We start from the raw sequence: 21,920 nt of genomic DNA on the forward strand, positions 1-21,920 counted from the left end.
CCCGCTCTTCTCATTCCCTAGCTTCCTCTTCAAGAGAAGTGCTAATAGCAACCTTGCTGGAGAAAAAAAGTGCACATTTAATATGCAGGAGGGTATTCTAAACATTATATTTAACCCTCCTAACAATCCTCCTATTACACCCACATTTTTACAGATGAGCAAATGGAGACCAAAGAAAATAAGGGTCCTCATCTATAACAGCACAGGGACTTTGCAGCCTGCCAAGCCTCCTAGATAAGTTTTACAGGTCCTGCTATGAAGTTGAGCTAGAGTCCACTGTGCTATGATATCTGATATCCAGAAAAGGAAGCTAATATGATTTCATTTTGTCCATGTATTCCTATACTGCCACCCAGGGGTGACCATTTTAATGAAAATGACTAACTGGTTATTTCCCTGCAAATAGAGCAATGCTCTTCATCGCCCCGTCAAATCCTGCCACCCTGTAAGTACAATGCCAATAACACTAGTCTTGGAGTTGGAGGACAAGGGTATTAGGCTTTTATAACATACAGCTGGTTACTGGCAGAGACCGGCCTAATACCCTTGTTATTCAGAGTTCATATTTCTGGGTCCTCGGCTTTTCCAAATGTAAAATAAAGAAATTGGACTAAATTCAGCACATTTCAATTTGGCAAATATTTATTGGGTTGAGTTTCTTCTCTACAAAGCCTCAAGTTAAGTACTGTCAATAATACAAAGATGAATAGGAAAGTTTACGTATCTGTCTTCTAGATGCATAAACCGTAGTTGGAGGGAAATAATCTACTGATAGATTGTGATACAAACTATATTAGAGGCCAAGCATGGTGGCTCACCTCTGTATTCCTAGCACTTTGGGAGGCTGAGGCAGGTGGATTACCTGAGGTCAAGAGTTTGAGACCAGCCTGGCCAACATGGTGAAACCCCGTCTCTACTAAAAATACAAAAATTAGCCGGGTGTGGTGGTGCACGCCTGTAGTCCCAGCTACTCAGGAGGCTGAGGCAGGAGAATCGCTTGAATCCGGGAGGCGGAGGTTGCAGTGAGCCGAGATGACACCACTGCATTTTAGCGTGGGCGTCAGAGGGAGACCATCTCAAACAAACAAAGAAACAAAACACACACACACAAAAAAAAAAACCAAAAAAAAAACAAAACAAACTATATTAGATGTGCAGATAAAGACTGTGCCATGACTTTTGATTGACTGGTTCAGGAAGACTTTCTGAAAATGATGAAATTTCTGAAGCAGTTTTCCCAGAAACCTTCCCAAATAAGAAGTTTTAAAACGCCTTCTTTTAACATAATTCTACATGCAACATGTGATTCTGTATAAAGTCAGAAAAAAATGTTATGAGGAATATTATTGAGATGATTTCAATGTAGACTCTACGTTTAGTGAGAGTATCAGTGATACTGACACATCGCTCTCAGTGTTAAATTTCCTGAATTTGAATATTGGACTATGCTTATGTAAGAGTGACCTGGTTCTTCAGAGATTTGCTAAAGTGTTTAGGGGTAAAGGGACATGACATCCAAGAGTGATTCAGCAGTAATAGTAATAATAATAACAATAATGACAATATTATGTTTTCTATAGAGATATAGCGATAAAGCAAAATGTGATTTGGTGAATCTAGGTGAAGGCTGTATGAAAGTTCCTCGTATTAGGCTTGCAACTTTTTTGAATGCTTGAAATTTTTTCAAAATATAATTTTAAAAATATATCATTTTATGTAAGAAAAAAATACCCTGTAAACATTCAAGTTTGCCCTCTGTAGAAGGAGATACAAATAAAATGGAAAATGGGTTTGTATTGGCAACTGGCTGTGCCAAACCAGGTACCTGGTGCTCCCATAGGAACCAGGCCAAGAGCTCATATTTAATCTGGGTAGCCCCTTGGTTTCTTCGTGTTAGTGCCTTTTTGTTTCTACTTGTTCTGACTGCGAATAAAGACAGCATTTCTTACCGAAGCAGTGTGGGAACAGGGCCAAGAGAACGGGACATGCTATTTTTAAACTTCAAGCTGGCAAGAGAGCTTGGGGTAATTGGGTAAAATTATTTAGCAGAATTGTCTGGTGTCTGCCAGTATAAGTGCTGTGGAACCTTAATGACAGTGGGCATAATTTAAAAAAAAATTTCCACAGAAACAAAAATATGGATAGATAGATTTGACTAATGATAGTAATTTCTTCTGCCATTCAAAAGGTACTTTGGTTTAAACTTTAAACATGGTTAATAAATACTAGTGAGTTGCATTTGCTATAATAACTGGTAATTATAGTTCCAATGTTATTTTTTGTTTTTTAATGACAGGAGTTAGAGTCTGAGAGGGTTAAACTTTTGGAGGATGTTACTTTTAATAAGCGGAAGATGAAAGAACTTGAAGATAACCTCCTCTATAAATTAAGTGCTACAAAAGGTATTGTGTTATTAAGAAGTAATGAAATAACAGATTCTGAATAAGGATTTCATTTACACTGTTTTCAATGCCCTCATGACTATAGATGTTAGGAAATAGTCATGTTATCAATGCAAAAACAAGCAAGGCAATTTCCATCTAGACATTAAAGAGGGACGGCAGAGAATCTGATTTTTAAATTAGCAAATAGAGACCGAGCATCTGAGAATAACACAATTTTCTTTATATAATTGCCTTCTCCTGAGAAAAATAAGGGCTCCTGATAGAGCTAGGTAACTCATTATAGGTTAATTTGCTTGCCCCAAAGAAACTAATGTGCTCAATCTATTTTTTTTTCTTTTGAGACAGAGTCTCGCTCTGTCTCCCAAGCCAGGTGCAGTGGCTCATGCCTGTAATCCCAGCACTTTGGGGGACCAAGGCAGGTGGATCACCTGAGGTCAGGAGTTTGAGACCAGCCTGGCCAACATGGCGAAACTCACTCTATTTGTTTTTTAGATTGATTATTTCATTTGGCATTGAAATGCAGTTACTGCAATGAGTTATGACACATGTAATCTGCGTCAGAGGAACTTGGGTACCAAATGCCCAGCTTACCCTCTACTTGGCTTGATCTCCCACTTTAGATGGGAAAGACAGTTTCTCCTCTGGGTAGCCAAATCATCATGTCACACCTCAATTTGAGGATGAAATCTCTCTGCAATATATAAAAAGAAAATTTTATCCAATAAAATCAACAAACATTATATTGTTCTGTAGCAGGCAAATCACAGCAACCTGAATTCTACTACCTTATTAGAAGTGAATGAATACTTCCCAACTGCACCTTAATTCCGGGATGTTATTTAAACAAGTCCGACCCTCCAGAAATACTGTACCTTTATGGTGAGCTCGGTGAAAAGTCCTTTTATCTGCCTACTTGTACTGCTCCTGCTAGTGAAGCTGTCTGTCTTTTGGTCCAGTGACTCCTCCCAGCCATTTGGGATACCCCTGGGCATTAAAAATATAGCAAGCAGAACTGGGGGCTGCTCCCCTAGTCTAGCCAAGAGTGTGCTGGATCAAGACCTCTTTCCTTGGGGTTAATCCCAAGTTGGACTTCCACATTAGACAGCATGCCCATCAGAGTAACACAGCCCTTCCTGCAGCACTCGCCTGCCGTCCAGACCTCTAGGGTAGGCCAGAGTGCTGCCGTTTGCAGATATGGGGTTTGTTAGCTCAGTACATCCAAGGTGTCTTTCCTTAGATTTTAATTTTAAAACCAAATTCATTGTCATAAGCATCTACTATTTCTATTAAAAACAATAATTTAAAAAAGGATGAGTTCATATCCTTTGTAGGGACATGGATGAAGCTGGAAACCATCATTCTCAGCAAAGTAACATAAGAATAGAAAACCAAGCACTGCATGTTCTCATAAGTGGGAGTTGAACAATAAGAACACTTGGACACAGGGAGGGGAACATCACACACGGGGGCTTGTCAGGGGTAGGGGCTGGGGGGGAGGGATAGCATTAGGAGAAATACCTAATGTAGATGACGCGTTGATGGGTACAGCAAATTAACATGGCCCATGTATACCTATGTATCCAACCTCCACGTTCTGCACATGTACCCCAGAACTTAAAGTATAATAATAATAATAAAACAATAATGAAAGGCAAAACTAAAAATAAAATTTGAGTTTCTCTTCCTGGTGAGATATTTTCACTATACCCCAATTTACTCTTGTTAGAGACAGAGGGATTAGAGTTTTCTATAGCAACGACTGTTCTACTAAAGCAGCGTGAGGAAAGAGTGTACCATTCAACTACCAGCACGACAGCCCATGTGTGAAGTGTTCAGGTTAGCTCACACCCTGAGACAAGTGGGGTGGACAAGCTGTGACACTTGAGGAGAGCCACCAAGATGACAATGGGGGTGAAGCCTATCACATGGGGAACAGCAAAGACCACTGGAGACATGATCATTGTCTTGAGATGTGTGAAGACCCAATCAAATGGGTCTTTTGCTTTTTGCAGATGTTTAGGCAGAGTGGGGGATAGTCTGTCAGTGGGAATGTTTAGAAGGCTTCAGGCATTGGATGGTAGTTGGTCTAGAAGCTTTTTGGTGTCTTAAGATTCTACTGTACCAGTGGTCTTCCTGACTTTGGAGACATCAAGTTGAAAGCTAACAGTATTTTTTTCTTCAGAAGAGATGTATCTTGCCTTGCAACTTTCCCATCTGTGTACTACAGTTTTCCCGTTTTGAATTTTAGGCTCACTGGTAGATGACGAATCTCTCATTGGTGTACTTCGAACTACCAAGCAGACAGCAGCTGAGGTAAGTGAAAAGTTGCATGTGGCTGCAGAAACTGAGATCAAGATCAACGCGGCTCAGGAGGAGTTCCGGCCCGCAGCCACCCGCGGAAGCATCCTCTACTTCCTCATCACGGAGATGAGTATGGTCAACATCATGTATCAGACGTCACTGGCCCAGTTCTTGAAGTTATTTGACCAGTCCATGGCCAGGTGAGTCCTCACTACCTTCATCCGCAAGTGGTAACTTCAAAGCTGGCTTGTATTTCTACTGTTTTAGAAATTGCTTTTTCACTATTCACAATAGCAAAGACACGGAATCAACCTAAATGCCCATCAACAGTAAAGTGGATAAAGAAAAGATGGTACATACACAACATGGGATACTAAGTAGCCATAAAAAAGAATGAACTCATGTCCTTTGCGGAAACATGGATGGAGCTGAAGGCCATTATCCCTAGCAAACTAACACAGGAAGGGAAAACAAAATACTACATGCTGTCACTTATAAGTGGGAGCTAAATGATGATACCACATGGGCACATAGAGGGGAACAACGGACACTGCGGCCTATTAGGGGATGGAGGGTGGGAGGAGGGAGAGGATCAAGAAAAATAACTAATGGGTACTAGGCTTAATACTTGGGTGATGAAGTAATCTGTGCAACAAACCCCCATGAATTAGGTTTACCTATGTAACAAACCTTCATGTGTAACCCTGAGTTTAAAAGTATTTTTAAAAAGCAAATTGCCCTTTGCTTCTTTGATTCTTAAATGTATTTCAGATCTGAAAAGTCACCACTACCTCAAAAGAGAATTACAAATATTATTGAGTTCCTGACATATGAAGTTTTTATATACTCTGTCAGAGGTCTATACGAAAACCACAAATTCCTGTTTGTACTTCTCATGACCTTAAAAATTGACCTTCAGAGAGGGACAGTTAAGCACAGAGAGTTTCAAGCTCTCATTAAAGGTAAAGTGTGTGGGATAAGATGTGGTGTGTGGAGGATGTTGCTTTTGATATGCTCTTTGATATACCATAAACCCATTTCTGTGATCCAGTAGGGAAATAATGTTCTTTTTTTTTTTGAGACGGAGTCTTGCTCTGTCGCCCAGGCTGGGGTGCAGTGGCCGGATCTCAGCTCACTGCAAGCTCCACCTCCCGGGTTTACGCCATTCTCCTGCCTCAGCCTCCTGAGTAGCTGGGACTACAGGCGCCCGCCACCTCGCCCAGCTAGTTTTTTGTATTTTTTTTAGTAGAGATGGGGTTTCACTGTGTTAGCCAGGATGGTCTCGATCTCCTGACCTTGTGATCCACCCGTCTCGGCCTCCCAAAGTGCTGGGATTACAGGCTTGAGCCACCGCGCCCGGCCGGGAAATGATGTTCTAATGAAAGTGTAATGAAGTTTTATTTTTTAATATCTCTTTTCTGTTTTTCATTCATCTTGCCCTGGTTACTTAAGATTCAGGTCTGTGCCAACTCAACTGAATATTGATATTTTTGTAGTTATTGATATAACTACATTCAGTTTATTCACTGCTGACCATGCCTGGGAGAATCGATTGCTCAAGTGAGGAAAAGTGATACTGGTGATGGCTTTCTTTAGCAAGAGAGCCATTCCCTCAGCAAGGGGGTATGATGGTTTTTCAGACTGCAAGAAAAGGCTCACTTGTGTTTCATATTTGAAGTTAATCCTATTCATTGCATATCTCCATGTTAAAGGTCTAATTAAGAAGACAAAAGAATGGAATTTTCATTTCAATTTAGTTAAACACAAGTATTTACTGAGCTCATGCTATGTAAACCCACCACGCTAGCTTTGGGGATGTAAGAATAAACCAGATACTGCTTGAAAAGAAATAATAGCCTCAAAATGGAGATAAAGATATTTTAAAAATCACTCCAAAGTAAGGCAGAATCACCTAAGTGCTGTAAGAGAGCTAAGAAACAAAGTGTTGAGTCTAAAAGGAGGGAGCGATTACATGTGGTTGGTGAAATCAAAAACAGTTTCTTAGAAAATATACCTTTGTGGGTTAAGTCATGAGTTGGGGAACTATTCGGTACATGGCAAAATGCTTCCATCTTTTTCTTGTGTGTTTGGCTCTTTATATATGATTTAACCAATTATTTTCTGGCTCCCCACACCCCAAAAAGAAAGTGGCATTTGAGGTGGACCCTGAAGAGGTAGAAAAGAGGAAAACATTCCATGCTGAAATGGAGCAGCATGAAAAAGGGAATGAGTGGAGAACATCTAAGTTGTAAGAATCAGTCTGGTTTTGTTGAAATGAAAGGTGGATATGGAGGCATACTGAGAAATAGAGCTGGACATATAAACTGGTGACATACTGCGGAGACCCTGGGTTCCCATAGGAAGCATTTTCTTGATCTGGTAAGAAACAGGGAGTTGTGTAAGGTGGTGATGTGATCATTATGGTCATTTAGGGAGGTGAACTTGGCACATGTGTAAGGATCAAAGAAAAGAGGTTCAAAGGAGTCTCTTTCAATCTTCCCAACTGCAGGAATACATTCCCAACCTAGGGTAAAGGCAATGGGAATATATAGGGAGACAAGGGTATGAGAGATTAGGGAGGTAAAGTGGCAAAAACCGATGCATAGAAGAGCCAAGAGAGCAGGCAGAAATGAGTCTACGATTTCCGGTCTATGCAGAGATTTCTGGTCTGGTTGGTTGGAAGAGAAGCTGGTTTGAGGAGGGTTGGTGTGGGGGATTTCTGGATGTGATTTTAGGGCCTATGTAGTCAGAATAGGCCAGATTTTGCTGCCATAAAAATAATCCCAAAATTTCAGTGACTTAACACAACCAGGGTGTACTACATTCATGTTACCTACATTCATGAACTACATTCATGTTACCTCTCCAACATGCTGTTCTAGTCACTCAGAAATCCACATTGCTTCCAAAACTACCACGGCAGAAGGGCAAGGATGTGGCAGACTGTGCACTGGCTCTTAAAAGTCACCCCACAAGTGACACATGTCACTTACGCTCCTATTTCGTTAGCCAAAGCCAGATATGCAGCCACATCTCACTTCAAAAAGAGCAGAGTGCAATTCCTCGTGTGTTTGAAAGGCGGGGAAACAGTTTGTGACCAGCTCTGATGACTACAGACATGTGAAATTTGAGCTATCCAGAAAAAAATTAGAAAAGATAACCTAGGCTGGGTGCGGTGGCTCACGCCTGTAATCCCAGCACTTTGGGAGGCCGAGGCAGGCAGATCACAAGGTCAGGAGATCGAGACCATCCTGGTTAACAAGGTGAAACCCCGTCTCTACGAAAAATACAAAAATCAGCTGGGCATGGTGGCAGGCACTTGTAATCCCAGTTACTCAGGAGGCTGAGACATGAGAATAGCTTGATTAGTGCCTTTACAAAAGAGGCCCGAGGGAGCTCACTCCCCCTCCCACCATGTCAGGACACCGTGAAAGGAGCCATCTATGCACCAGGAAATGGGCCCTCACCAGACACTGAATTCTCCAGGGTCTTGATCTTGGACTCTCCAGCCTCCAGAGCTGTGAGAAATAAACATTTCTGTTGTTTCTAAGCCACCCAGCCTATGGTATTTTGGGATAGTGGCTGAATGGACAAAGATACTGTGCAATACGAGGGGAGGAGAAGCATACTTTTGAATCTTTCCTTACCGGTGAGCTGGCTTTGCTTCCTGAATGCCATCTGCTAATGTGACCCCTGAGAAGGAGGCACATATGACATAGGAAAAAGTGAGAAACCTGGTGCCTGGGTCCACAATGGATGCTGGGAAGGAAAAAGGAGGTTAGAGGTAGAAAGAGGAGGTCAGGTGCAAAGATCCTCATCTCTTCCTTGCCTCCTGAGGGAGGTGAGAAGGGGAGAGGGCCAGGGAAACTCTCAGATAGGAGATGACCCTGCATTCTGCCCAGTGTCACACCCACCATGGAAGCAGGGGAGTAGCTGGATGGGCGAGCCTGAGGTTTGGCAAGTAGGAATGTGGCGACATTCAGGGGTTGAGAGGGCTGGCACGCAGCTGAGACTGGAGGTCAAACAAAAAAGTTTTAGAGAAAGAAAACTTTGTACCTGCAGACAAAGTACCAATGCCAGGAGCTGGGGCAGTGATTGCAGCCCAGGGCCCCGACAGATAGCATTTGTCGTAGCTCAGAGGATACAGTACAGGGACCCAGCCTGCACCTGAGGCATGGAAATCCTGGAGGGCAGCCTGCAGACCTGAGGCATGCTTCCCACCACGACATAATCCCACCCCGTCTCACCTCTCCCACCTACCAACCAACCAGACCAGAGCTACCCTGAAAGAGACTGGGTTATTTGAAAGAGGGTGAGTAAATCAGAGGAGACTGAGAAATGCGGCAACACAGTGGGGAGGGAATTCGTCAGGGAGGATTAGATTTGTTACAGAAAAATAAAGAAGGCTGAACACATGGGTTGTGGTGTTAGCACATTTGTGACCCCATTTCATAAAATTGGAGTCAGGGAGAACTATATTGTATAGGGCCAGGAGAGTCAGGGAGAGGAGTTTGGATTTAATTTAGTTGGCAATAGGGAGCCATCGAATGTTTTATGAGCAGGGATGTGGCATGAACAGAACAGTGCTTTAAGAAGATTAATTTGGGATTGTATGATAGGTTGATTGACAGCAGTACAATTAGCTCAGCAATAAAAGAGTTTTTAAACAAAACGTAAAATTTGTTTTAGTTTTGAACTGGCTTACATTTTGACTGAATTATTCCTTAAAAGATGGTATGACTTTGTTTTTAATGTTTTTTTACAAAGTTAACAAACATGATCCTTAGATCATAGATACTTAAAAAAAATCATTTTGAACTCAATACTTAAGGGGGAGAGTGGAGGAGTTATTTATCGTAGCAGAAATGTTTGATTTCCCAAGAGTGACAGGTTTTTCAGTTTGTTTGTTTCAATTACTACTTTCTTTCTGCAATATTTGCAAGGTGACTTTGACTTTCTTCTTCAACCAAAAATGTCAGAACACTTTGAAAAATGAAATGGATACCAGGCGCAATCCTGCATTATAGAGCAATGGATTTACCTTTCTTCCCTGCCTGGTTATTTTAGAAAGATATTATCTTTCTTTTGTCATAGACTGTGTACAAAAAGACACCTTAGGGGGTCTTTTCTTGCCTTCCAAACTGGACTGGACCTGGGCCTTCCAAGCGGGGAAAGAAAAAGAGAGAAAGAGAGAGAGAGAGAGAGAGAGAGAGAGAGAATGTCAGAACAACAGCTAATGATTACATAGCTCTTATTATTATTCTATACTGTTCTAGGTACATTACTGTATTTAACCTTCGCAGCAGCCAATCTGGTAGATTCTATCAGACATCCATGTGGCAGATGAGGAAACTGAGAGGGATTCATGTTTTTTTTTTTTTTGTTCAAGTTTGTGCAGCTCTTACGTGGCAGAGCCAGGATATTTTGGGGAATAGGAAGGGCCGTCATTGTTCTAATATGTTTGGAAACACAAAGATAGCTTAGATTTCTTCTCCTGGTGTCTCTAAAGCTCAGGATTACATAAAAACATTTCTTTGGAAACAACCAAGAAGAAAAGGGGTGAGTTTGTCTCTGTGCCAGGGCTGCAGGTGGCTCTCTCTAGTGGCTGCTTCTCGCACCAGTGACTCCTACAGTAGCAGTAATGGTGCTCTAGTGAGACCAGCTCTGTCTCCAGGTTGCAGAGGGGCCGACGGTGAGAAGAAGGTTTACACGTTGTTCTAAAAGTATTGTTGCACTCAGAGCCACAGATTCCCAAGTCCCCTGTGGTGGAGGAAATGGATTTACATGAAAAAAGTACTTTAGTTCATACAGCTACTCAGGACGATGCTAGATGGGGAGAGCAAAGACCTGTAGTTCCCCCACCCCCCTTTTTTGGTCCATGAGTTGATTTGTGAACTGGAAGGAATGATGAGTTCTTAAGGAAGACGATAAGATTTAAAAGTTCAAGAATCACTGTTTTGCATACATCTAAATTAAACAACAGTGGAGCTGGAATTATTATGATATGTTACCAAAGACATGCAATAGAGAAATTTTGAAATTGTAACTATCATCATATATTTCATTGGAAAATGCTGGTTATGCCCGTTTGACCTGAGATTTGCTTCAGAATATGATTAATGCTATAACTCATGCTCCACCGGACTCAAGCTCTGTGAAACCAGGGTCTGGTGGGCTTTTCTCTGCTATATCCCCCAGTGTCTGGAACATGCCAAATACCTAGAGGGTGCTCAATAAATATTTGTTCCATCAGTGAATGGATAAATGATTTAAATATTAGTCATCCACTAAAAAACCCATAGATCTATTATATCATTTCCTCCTTCACTTCCTTCCCTCTTTTTATCCCTAGCCTCCCTTTCTCCCACCCTCCTTCCCTAACCCTAACCCTAACCCTAACCTTAACCCTAACCCTAACCCTAACCCTGACCTTAACCCTAACCCTAACCCATCCATCTGTTTATCTCTCTGTTTGACCTGGTAACAAGTAGTGTTTAATGGCAAGCTTCTGGAGGAGTAATGACTAAGAAGTGATATTTAAAACCCATGCATGAAAAGATCAACATATTCATTGATATCAAATTATAAATTTTAGATCATTAAAAAATAAAAAGCAAACAAATATAATCACTTGAGAAAAATTCCTTGCAGGGAAAAATGACAGAGTTGTTATTTGTACCTTATAAGATGGTATAAATCAGTAAATAAAACACTAAGACTTGAAGGAAATGTACCAAAAAGCCTCCACATTTTCTGCAATATTATTATTTTCCAATTTTCCCATATTTTCAGTCATGTGGCTATCTTGCTTTTATTATTTGGAGAGTACTTTTCTAAAAATGAAGTACAGGCTCACGCGTTTCACCCCGCCTGACGCTCTTCCCCAGGAGGAGCAGCTCTGGACCTGAAAGCCTGCCCTCCCAAGCCCTATCGCTGGATCCTTGACATGACGTGGCTGAATCTTGTGGAGCTGAGTAAACTTCCACAATTTGCAGAAATTATGAACCAGGTAATACAATAAAGGGCTGGTTGAAAGTGCAGATCTGCAAACCCAAACATACCTGGGCCACTTAAACTGGGGCTTCCTGGCAGCAATTCCTTCACCCAAAAAAGTCAACCAAGTACTTTGGATCTGAGGCTCTGTGGCTGTCTGGGAGAGATCTTGGACAGATGGACCTCAGGGTTAACCTCTTCATAGTTACAGGCAACTGTTTTCCTCCTGTGTGGTGGGCATGGGCCATTTTTATATGCCTGTTTGAGTTGCTGCTGGAATCAGAACCAGTAGATGGACCGTTTCATTGTAGACGACTCGTGCTTTTACACTGTAACTTCTGCCTATATAAGTGATTTGTGCAGATTTGAATGTGAGTCAAATTAAGCGGTTGAGGTCCTTCTAAAAAATTAATTATTTTAGTGGTGAAATATAATGGTGAAAATGGAAAAATAGGTGCCGATTTGCCTGTTGTTTTTTTCTTATTTGAAAATGTACATTGATTACTGTGGATTAATTGTTGAGTCAATTGTCACTGGAAAACAATCGTGTAACTCAGAATAAAGATAGCTGTTTTTTACTGGGATCTGTTGGCTACAACTGCCTGTCACTGAGGGAGCCTGCACTTTCCCAGTGTCAGATGCCAGTAATCATCTCTTTTCTGTGGCCGCTAGTGACTGACAGATGGGGCCATAGGTAGACTGCAGGTTGGCAGAGCCTCATGCTGTAATCACCAATCCCCCACCCAACATACTGTGTTAGCTGCCTCTGTTTGTTTAGTGGCATTTCTGAAACATTGTGTAGACTCTACCTACTCAGCCTGGTTGGGTCAGAGTCAATTGGATAAACTCACTGGGTTCCATCTGTGGATGGACAGTGAGCTTTGTTTTGTAGTACAACCACAGATGAGTCCTCCAAGCCCAAACAAATGCTTGGAAAAAGAAAGTGATCTTGGGCCGGGCGCGGTGGCTCAAACCTGTAGTCCCTGCACTTTGGGAGGCTGAGGCAGGTGGATCACGAGGTCAGGAGTTTGAGACCAGCGTGGCCAACAGAGTGAAACCCCGACTCTACTAAAAATACAAAACATTAGCCGGGCGTGGTGGTGGGTGCCTGTAGTCCTAGCTACTCGGGAGGCTGAGGCAGGAGAATCGCTTGAACCTGGGAGGCAGAAGTTGCAGTGAACCGAAATCATGCCATTGCACTCCAGCCTGGGCGATAGTGTGAGACTCTGTCTCCAGAAAAAAAGAAAAAGAAAAAGAAAAGAAAAGAAAGTGATCTCGATCTGGTCAGCGATTGGGTAAGGGAGATGGTCAAGAACCACTGGAAAAATCACTCGAAGCCCACGCCCTCTACTGATGGTTTACATTGATACAAGAATACTTATTATTGTTTGCCTCTGCCAACTAGATGTTAAGTACTCATGAGGTAGAATATAGTAGCTATTACTACTTCCAGTGGAATAGGTACTTTGCAACAATAACCCTGCCACAGAAAAGCAGAGTTATTGACCCTAATTTATAGATGAGATAACGGAGATTCAAAGAGGTTAGGGACTTGCCCAAGACCCTATTGCCAATAAGTGGCAAAGCTCATGCTCTTCCCATGCCATCATGAGTTATTTCTTTCCCACTCCTCTTACACCACTGGATGGGCCAGAAGTGGAGTGAGGGGCAGTTCTCAGGAAGGTTGCAAAATTTCAGTGGAGACCTGCAGTCAGGTGGCCATCAGTCTGGCCTGCCTGGGGGAAGGAAGGGAGGAAGCAGAAGATCAGTCTCCCAGCTGAGTGGGTGTCACGAACTGAAACATCATAATCTCAAAGAGATGCTTCCCTGACCTTGGCATCCCAGGCCAAGGGCCAGGAAAAGGAATGAGAAATGGAGGTGGACATGCAGAGGCTGGAAGTCATCTTATCACCCATCATGGCTACAGCTCACCCTAGAAGCTCTACTGTGGTCAAGTCAAAATTAGCAGGTGGAAGGTCAGTAGGCAAAGAATAGTCATCCGATTTCTTCCTGTGCCTCAGCCGCAGTTGTGGAGGACACCTGTGAGGGACATTATGGGCAGGTGCAAGGTAAGGCTGGCAACACCCAGGCCCTGGCATGCAGGCAGCTTCTTTGAGGGTGGCCAACCAGATAGAGCCGATGCAATCTTCAGGAGATAGGTGGCAGTTGTGAAACATTTCAGAAATCCCCTTTATTTGTTTGTTTGTTTGTTTATTTATTTCTTGAGATGGAGTCTCACTCTGTTGCCCAGGCTGGAGTGCAATGGCATGATCTTGGCTCACTGCAACCTCCGGCTCTCAAGTTGAAGCAATTCTCCTGCCTCAGCCTCCTGAGTACCTGGGACTACAGATGCATGCCGCCACGCCCGGCTAATTTTTTGTATTTTAGTAGAGTCAGAGTTCCACCGTGTTGCCCAGGCTGGTCGCAAACTCCTGAGCTCAGGCAATCTGCCCGCCTCTGCCTCCCAAGGTGCTGGGATTACAGGCGTGAGCCACCAGACCCAGCCAGAAATCCCCTTCATCTTTTAGTGCCCCAGGGACAAAGTGGGAGCAACTGAGTTACAGAGTAACTGTTCTGTTATTAATTTATACTCTGTATCCTGTATGATGAATTGTTCACACTATAGATATGAGACTTTGGACAGTTGTTTACCCTGTCTATGCCTCAATAAAAAGTAGGGGTCATAGAGGAAAAGGTGTAATCCTCAGGTCTGGCATAGGGCATCTGTTATACGAGCCTTTGCTACTTGCTATTATTGCTTACTGTGGCTTTTTTATTTTTATTTTTTTATTTTTTTGTTTTTGAGAGGGAATTTCACTCTTGTTGCCCAGAGCTGGAGTGCAGTGGTGCGATCTCGGCTCACAGCAACCTCTGCCTCCTGGGTTCAAGTGATTCTCCTGCCTCAGCCTCCTGAATAGCTGGGATTACAGGCGTGTGCCACCACACCCGACTAATTTTTTTATTTTATTTTTATTTTTAGTAGAGACTGGATTTCTCCATGTTGGTCAGGCTGGTCTCGAACTCCTGACCTCAGGTCATCCGCCCGCCTCGGCCTCCCAAAGTGCTTATAGGTGTGAGCCACCTTGTACCATGGCTTTTTTTAAAAGCACACTTACGTAACCCAGCCTGATTGTTGCTAAAGAGCAGGGATAGGCTCAATAATCTGTGGTTTTCGTACTTAGTCTTGACGGTACTTGGGCTGCAGTGGGCACCTTTTAATGCCTCTGAACACCTGAAGTCCTTTTCATGCTTCTGAACTTTAAGACCAGCTGTTGGAGAGACTCCTTTCGTTATCAGGCTTTAGGTCTCAAGGTGGGGGATCACTAGGAAAATAAAAGTTTTGATGTTGTCATCTATTATTATTTTTAAGTAGAAATCAACATTTAGAGGTCCGGTTATCAGAATGCCCTGTTAGTGGTTCTCAACTGAGGGTAATCTACCCACCCCCAGGGGCATCTGGCCATGTCTGGAGACATTTTTGATTGTTAGGACCCGGGTGGAGGGTGCTACTGGCATCACCAGTGGATAGGGATGCTGCTAAACATTCTACAATGCCCAGGACAGCCTCCCACAAAAAAAAATTCAGATCCAAATGACAATAAAACCAAGCTTGAGAAACCTTGATGTGTGTTTCTTCTGGCCCAGTCATTTGGTGCAGTTAACAAATGGTCCTAATTGTAGCGCATAATGTAGAAAAATAATGGAAGAACTGGAAGGGAATAGTAATATCCACGTTATTCAAGTCATTGATCCTGAAGAAAGGTTTAAACTGTGCTGTTACGCTTGAAAAATTATCTGCCTGTAAAGAATGACCCGCTCAGGTGATTCAGAATCCTTTCTAATATATTCCGATTACATACAGTTCTGTGACTTGCTAATTGGCTTGCTTCTTTTAGATATCTCGTAATGAGAAGGGGTGGAAAAGCTGGTTTGATAAAGACGCTCCAGAGGAGGAAATTATCCCTGATGGTTATAACGATTCACTAGATACCTGCCATAAACTTTTACTTATCAGGTGAGAACAGGCATTATCAGACCTAGAAGCATCACTCATAATATTGCTAAATTACAGATTTTATCTCAGTGAGTTTACTTCACTGTATCTCTGTCATTGAAAGTAACGGGAAAAACCGCAATTACTTCTATGCCAGCCTAATATTGTAAGAAGTGTATGTACTTCCAAATTATGGCTTGGGATAGCAGTTCTTCAGTTCCTTGACAAGCAAAATAAAATGGTAATGGTGGCAGGGAATGATGTATTTTGACAACATATTAATGATAGTGCTTTTAGCAAAAAGGGTGAAAAATATGCTTTTATTATTCACTTTGTTCATGATTTACTATTGAGTGTAAATCAGTTATTGTTGAATTTACTTCTTTAAAAAAGCAGACCTCACAAAGTTACAAGACAATTAGCTGATAAGCTAAAGTTAAATTGCATTTGAGAAAAAAACCAATAATATTGCACTGAATTCGAAATATATAAATGCTACTTTTGGCTATAAAATGGAAACAGAAGTTTGAAATTGATGTTAAAGAAGAAAATCGCCCTCTCTTTTCACATTTTACATTTTCTCAGTATCCAGTAACTCAGAGACCTTCCACGTTGAAAAAAATCAGTGTGTGTGTGCGTGCACGTGTGTGTGTGTGTGTTTGTATGGTGGGTGGGTAAGGCAGAGGAGTAAAGCAGGGGAGATGAGACCCCTACATGAAAAATGAGAGGTAGAGATATTTTGAAGCGATCTTTGTCTTTTCTAATGTTCTACACCTAAGTTTGCATTTCTTAGAAAAAGCTGTTTCTTAGACATTGTCACCCTTCAAGAGTGGCCAGAACAACACTAATGTTGACCTCATAGTCTGCAGAGTATGAAAGGGCTCCTTTTTTTTTTTTCCTTTGAGACAGAGTCTTGCTCTGTTGCCCAGGCTGGAGTGCAGTGGCGCAATCTTGGCTCACTGCAAGCTCTGCCCCCCGGGTTCACGCCATTCTTCTGCCTCAGCCTCCCGAGTAGCTGGGACTACAGGTGCCCGCCACCACGCCCGGCTAATTTTCTGTATTTATAGTAGAGACGGGGTTTCACCATGTTAGCCAGGATGGTCTCAATCTCCTGACCTTGTGATCTGCCCACCTCAGCCTCCCAAAGTGCTAGGATTACAGACATGAGCCACCGCGCCCGGCCAGGGCTACTTGGTTTTATTGGAACACATGTGTCTATTTTTTAATCCATCATTTAAAAATTAGATCTATGTCAAATAGTACAATCTAGTAGCAAGAAAACAAAACAAAAAAAACAAAAAGAGTCTGTGGGGCTTGTCTGTGCTTTACCATATCAGTATTAAATGACACTATCCAATGTGTCTGTGTGTGTGGAACTTGCTATGGTGTGCATTACACAAATGGTATGCTACAAATGCTTGCTGACCAACTTACTTTGGGCATCTTTGGCACATTGGTTCCTCCCCTGAAGGATGTGGAGCCTCACAGTGTGTGGCAGGTCAGCCCCTACCATGTGTTGGAGCTGGTAGAGGACACTGTGTTGTTATGGGCTCTGCCCTACTTCTTGCCAATGCCTGGCTGGCACCAAAACCGTGAGATTAAATTTGTGCTCATCCATGGATAGGCAATCTGGCCATTCCTCTTACACGGATGTGGAAAAGTAGGAATTAGCTTGTTGCCCTTTTGCTAATTAAATGTGTGTTTTTACTCAGATAGAAGAAAAAATGAACACGTTTAGTTTATTTCGCTTAACTTGTATTCATTTTTAGGTCGTGGTGCCCAGACCGTACTGTTTTTCAAGCAAGAAAGTATATTGCAGATTCTTTAGAGGAGAAGTACACAGAACCAGTTATCTTAAATCTGGAGAAAACTTGGGAAGAAAGTGATACCCGGACACCTCTGATATGCTTCCTGTCCATGGGATCTGACCCCACCAATCAAATTGATGCATTGGCCAAGAAACTGAAACTGGGTAGGATTAACAATCTACAAAATTTAGCAACACTTCCATATTTTTGTCCCGAATTTTGCCTTTCATACTTTTATAATTGATTCTTAGAAATATATGTAAAACTGAATTCAAAAAATATTAAACTTATTCCTCTTCCATCCTTTCATACCCCCTAAAGTGAGGGTATGATATAGGTATCTTTGTGTAGAGAAGAACACACTCATCTACCATATACTTTTTTTTTTATTGGTTGTGTTTTTAAGTTCTAAGGAGATGGCTGCATTGCATGGATAGCCGACTAAAAAGAATGAACGCACAACAGCCAAAGTTTATGTTATTGCCACGTCTATATAAAATTATGGCAAAGTTTATTTTGTCACAAATTGAAAAACTATAACCATTATTGTAATGCATAGTAATTAGGGATTAATTATTTCATGCTTTCACTTAATAACCATTCAGTACAGGCAGTGTGCTAGATTTGGGGGTACAGAGATTAATACAAACACAGCTGGGAAAGACAGACATGTAAACATGTAATTGAGGGCGATGTGACAGCTGCAGTAAATGTTTCATAGAAGTGGCCGTTCACAGGATTCGGAGCTACTCAGATTGCCTGGGATATGGGGGAAAACATCACATTGATGATATTTGAGTAGGAAGTTAAAAAATAGATAAAATTTACCAGGTGGGGTGGTGGGAGATAGAAAGTTACTCTAGGGGGGAGGAGATGCGCAGAAAAGTTATAAACACAAAAGCGTTTATAAGTGTGACTGAATCAGTAGGATTAAAGGACAGGGATGCAGAGCACATCTTGACAGGATTGTGCCATGCTGTAAGAAGGACTGTTTATCCCTTCCTTCATTCATACTCTGAAAATCTGAATGTTGTTGACATTGCCATTTGCAATCTTCTAGGTTCAGATATCTATATAACTTGTAGGATTAATCCACTCATGTCTTTTGAGTATTTAAGTGATTGATTGTGAATCACTAAATCTATCCTGTGAAGTAAAATTACATTAAATTTATTACATAGTCTATATAAGCATGATATAAAATCAATTCAGTCATGTCCATGTACTAGCCACCTGTCCCTGTGCATAAAACCAAGCTATGGTAGTATGGTCCATGTTCATGTCCTCTTTTCTCATCTTGACTTCGCTCTATTTGTTGTCACCACACTGTTCTATATTCTCAGTGGATCAGTGTTCAAATGGCCACGGTCTTCTATCTGAACACTGATACCAATGCAAAGAGTGCCCAGGTTATATTGGCAACTGCTCATGGTTAAGTCTCATTAGCTATCTCCAAAGTAGGCAGTTTTGCTCTAGTATTTACTGCAGCACACCAGCTGTCTGAGTTTATCTGAGAGTGATGCCTCTCTAGGAGCCTTACAGTTTGCAAATCTCTCTCAAATCTGTTGCTCTAGGAGTGTTTATCCAGCTGCCGCTATGCCTCACTTCTGTCTCTACACAGGTGTCTTTTTTCTCTCTTGCCACTTACCATTCTTCTCCACATGGCAGAACATGTGGCTTCTGGTGGCTCGTGGGCTTCACTGCTTACATGCTCAGAATGTTCAGCACTCCCAGGGAAACTCCTCTTATTGTCTTGGTTCCAAGTCCCAATATCCAGGGAAGTAACTCATTGTCTTAGCTTTGGTCATGCACTCCTTTCTGGGCCAATCATAGCTTTGGTCATGCACTCCTTTCTGGGCCAATCGATGAACTGCTGCTCTGGAGATAGGTTCCTAGTAGAAACCTTATGTATGAAGCTGGAATGGGGGACATTTCTTAGAAGAAGATACAATGCCTAGAAGAAGGAATATTCAACCAGAGTTACCATTTCAAATGTTGTAATTTAAGAACATAATCAAGAAATTCAGGGTCTCCTTGGGGAGAAATTATAACTGACATTCCATGAATACAGAAGGGCAGACTTGTGCTATCTCCTTTAGTTCTATCATACTGCTTTGCTTGGCAATTTGGTGATTTCCATTTCTTACTCCTACTTTACTTTTTCCAACAACAATCCAGGCTTCTATTGATTCCTTTATTAGGATACTGGAACAACACAGATTTGGTTTTGACACTGAAGGATCAAATGAATTTTATGAACAATTCTATTGCCAAATCATTTTAGCAGTATTAGGAAATCTCGTGCTGCTTGCTGCTTTGGGTTGAAAGTCCCAAAGCTAACTGTTAAAATGGAACTGTTACACAGACAGAGCAACATGTTAGTGTAGTCTCAGCTATTAATATTTTATTTGAAAATCTGGATAATAATCATAGGATGCTTAAGGTGAATGTGACTGGAAATCTTGAAATCCAATTACTTTTTTTTTTTTTAACAGATGGGGGAAACTATGGTCTGGAGATAAGGCCCCAGACCTGGTCCATGGCAGATCTGGTTCAGAACTTATGTCAGGAACCCCACTTCAGTGATCTCATTGGTCTTTCTTTTTCATTCCTTCTCATTGTTTTCATTGAAGGAATTAACCAGCTACCTGAAATTAACATAAGGATGGGACAGAATCAAAAAGTTTTTGTAGAAAAAGAGGAGAAGGGAAACTTTGGGTTATAGATATTGTCTTGTACTGGTCAAGATCTGTAGTGAGAAATCTGGAGCAGAGGAACTCTGCACAGAGTACTGGGTATGTGGGCGAAGTGGAGAAAGCAGATGGATTTAGCATGAGAGCCCTTCTGGGAGCCTGAATAGGGGAGGAGGGAGGTCTCAGAGGAAGGATGGGCTTAAAAAGAACACCTGAAAACGAACAAAAGAGAACAAATACATAAAACCCCCACAGGTACACAAAAGTAGAAGTAGAATAATAATATAAAAACTGAAATAATAATATGTACAGATGAAATATTTTAACATTTTAAATAATAGGAGAATGGCTTATAATTATAGTAATAAATTACAGCAGCTCATCAAAATTGGCAAATTTATAGAAACATATGAGTTTAGAAAATTCCTCAGAAAAGGTAGAAAACCCTGAATAAACCAATAATCAAGGTGAGAAAAGGTAGAAGTTTTAAAATTATTACATCAGCAAAGACTCTAGGCTTGGATAATTTTCTGATAAGTCCTTTAAAACTTTCAAGGACTCTCACATGCTATATTCTGTTCCAAAAGATGGAAAAAGAGAATATATTTTCCTTTTGTTTTATTTATTTATTTTTGAGACAGAGTCTTGCTCTGTCACCCAGGCTGGAGTGCAGTGGTGCAATCATGGCTCACTACAGCCTTAACCTCCCAGGCTCAAGTGATCCTCCTACCTCAGCCTTCCAAGTAGGTGGGACTACAGGCACACACCACTACTCCTAGCTACATTTTTTTGGTTGTTTTTTTGTAGAGGTGAGTTCTCATTATGTTGCCCAGGATGGTCTTGAACTCCTGAGCTCAAGTGATCCTACCTCCTTGGCCTCCTGAAGTGCTTGGATTACAGGCATGAACCACTTCATCTGGCCCATTTTCCTCTTTATTAACGTTATTCTGAAATAGTAAACTGACCCGGATAGTAACTGCATAAACGAAAGAAAACCAGCCAGGCGTGGTGGCTCATGCCTGTAATCCCAGCACTTTGGGAGGCCGAGGCAGGTGGATCACCTGAAGTCAGGAGTTCGAGGCCAGCCTGACCAACATGATGAAACCCCTTCTCTACTAAAAATACAAAAATTAGCTGGGCATGGTGGCAGGCACTTGTAATCCCAGTTACTCAGGAGGCTGAGACATGAGAATAGCTTGAACCCAGGAGGCGGAGGTTGGGTTGCAGTGAGCTGAGATTGCGCCATTGCGCTCCAGCCTGGGTGACAGAGCAAGACTCTGTCTCAAAAATAAATAAATAAATAAATAAATAAATAAATAAATAAATAACTGTAAGGATCTTAACTAAATCACAAGCAAGTTGAATTTATAGTGACATCAGCAAGATGTCTCATATCCCTCTACATATCCCTCCCTCATATCCCAACACCACATCAGGAATTCTGTATCCATCTACAGATGAACTCTCTGCAGGAGCCTCAGGATATAGGTAGAAGGTTGTGAAACCCTATTAAAATCTAAGACCTAGGAGGGTTGTTTTGAGAGTACAAACTGACACCCAAATGGCAGATCTGCCAATTGTGCTTCCAGGTTCAAGCCTAGAAATGGCCCTGCTCCCCAAGGAGTTTGGCTACAGCCCTTTTTGGCCTTGAGCCTGCAACTAAAACCAACTGCCAAGGGTTGTAGGTGGAATCAGGCACACTAGTGTCTCGGTGGAGAGGCTTGTC

The 21,920-nt window shown here is 41.8% G+C and overlaps 4 protein-coding genes across 5 annotated transcripts in view; 2 read left to right on the top strand and 2 right to left on the bottom strand.

The window, feature by feature from the left end:
- Positions 1 to 21,920, bottom strand: part of BTBD9 (BTB domain containing 9) — an 820,757-nt gene that overhangs the window by 781,650 nt on the left and 17,187 nt on the right. The window lies entirely within an intron of this gene.
- Positions 1 to 21,920, bottom strand: part of GLO1 (glyoxalase I) — a 453,994-nt gene that overhangs the window by 266,467 nt on the left and 165,607 nt on the right. The window lies entirely within an intron of this gene.
- The window catches only part of DNAH8 (dynein axonemal heavy chain 8), a 314,177-nt gene that overhangs the window by 217,408 nt on the left and 74,849 nt on the right, over positions 1 to 21,920 (top strand). For both annotated transcript variants that reach the window (XM_050787538.1, XM_050787537.1), the window contains exons 77-82: positions 2,297 to 2,402; positions 4,654 to 4,906; positions 5,478 to 5,668; positions 11,594 to 11,715; positions 15,596 to 15,714; positions 17,463 to 17,665. In XM_050787538.1, coding sequence (XP_050643495.1) covers positions 2,297 to 2,402; positions 4,654 to 4,906; positions 5,478 to 5,668; positions 11,594 to 11,715; positions 15,596 to 15,714; positions 17,463 to 17,665 — 994 coding nt within the window. The remainder of the gene's footprint in view (positions 1 to 2,296; positions 2,403 to 4,653; positions 4,907 to 5,477; positions 5,669 to 11,593; positions 11,716 to 15,595; positions 15,715 to 17,462; positions 17,666 to 21,920) is intronic.
- DAAM2 (dishevelled associated activator of morphogenesis 2) overlaps positions 1 to 21,920 on the top strand; it is a 979,794-nt gene that overhangs the window by 14,468 nt on the left and 943,406 nt on the right. The gene's annotated exons all lie outside the window — the stretch shown is intronic.

This window comes from Macaca thibetana, chromosome 4 (assembly GCF_024542745.1).
Source record: "Macaca thibetana thibetana isolate TM-01 chromosome 4, ASM2454274v1, whole genome shotgun sequence".
NCBI lineage: Eukaryota > Metazoa > Chordata > Mammalia > Primates > Cercopithecidae > Macaca > Macaca thibetana.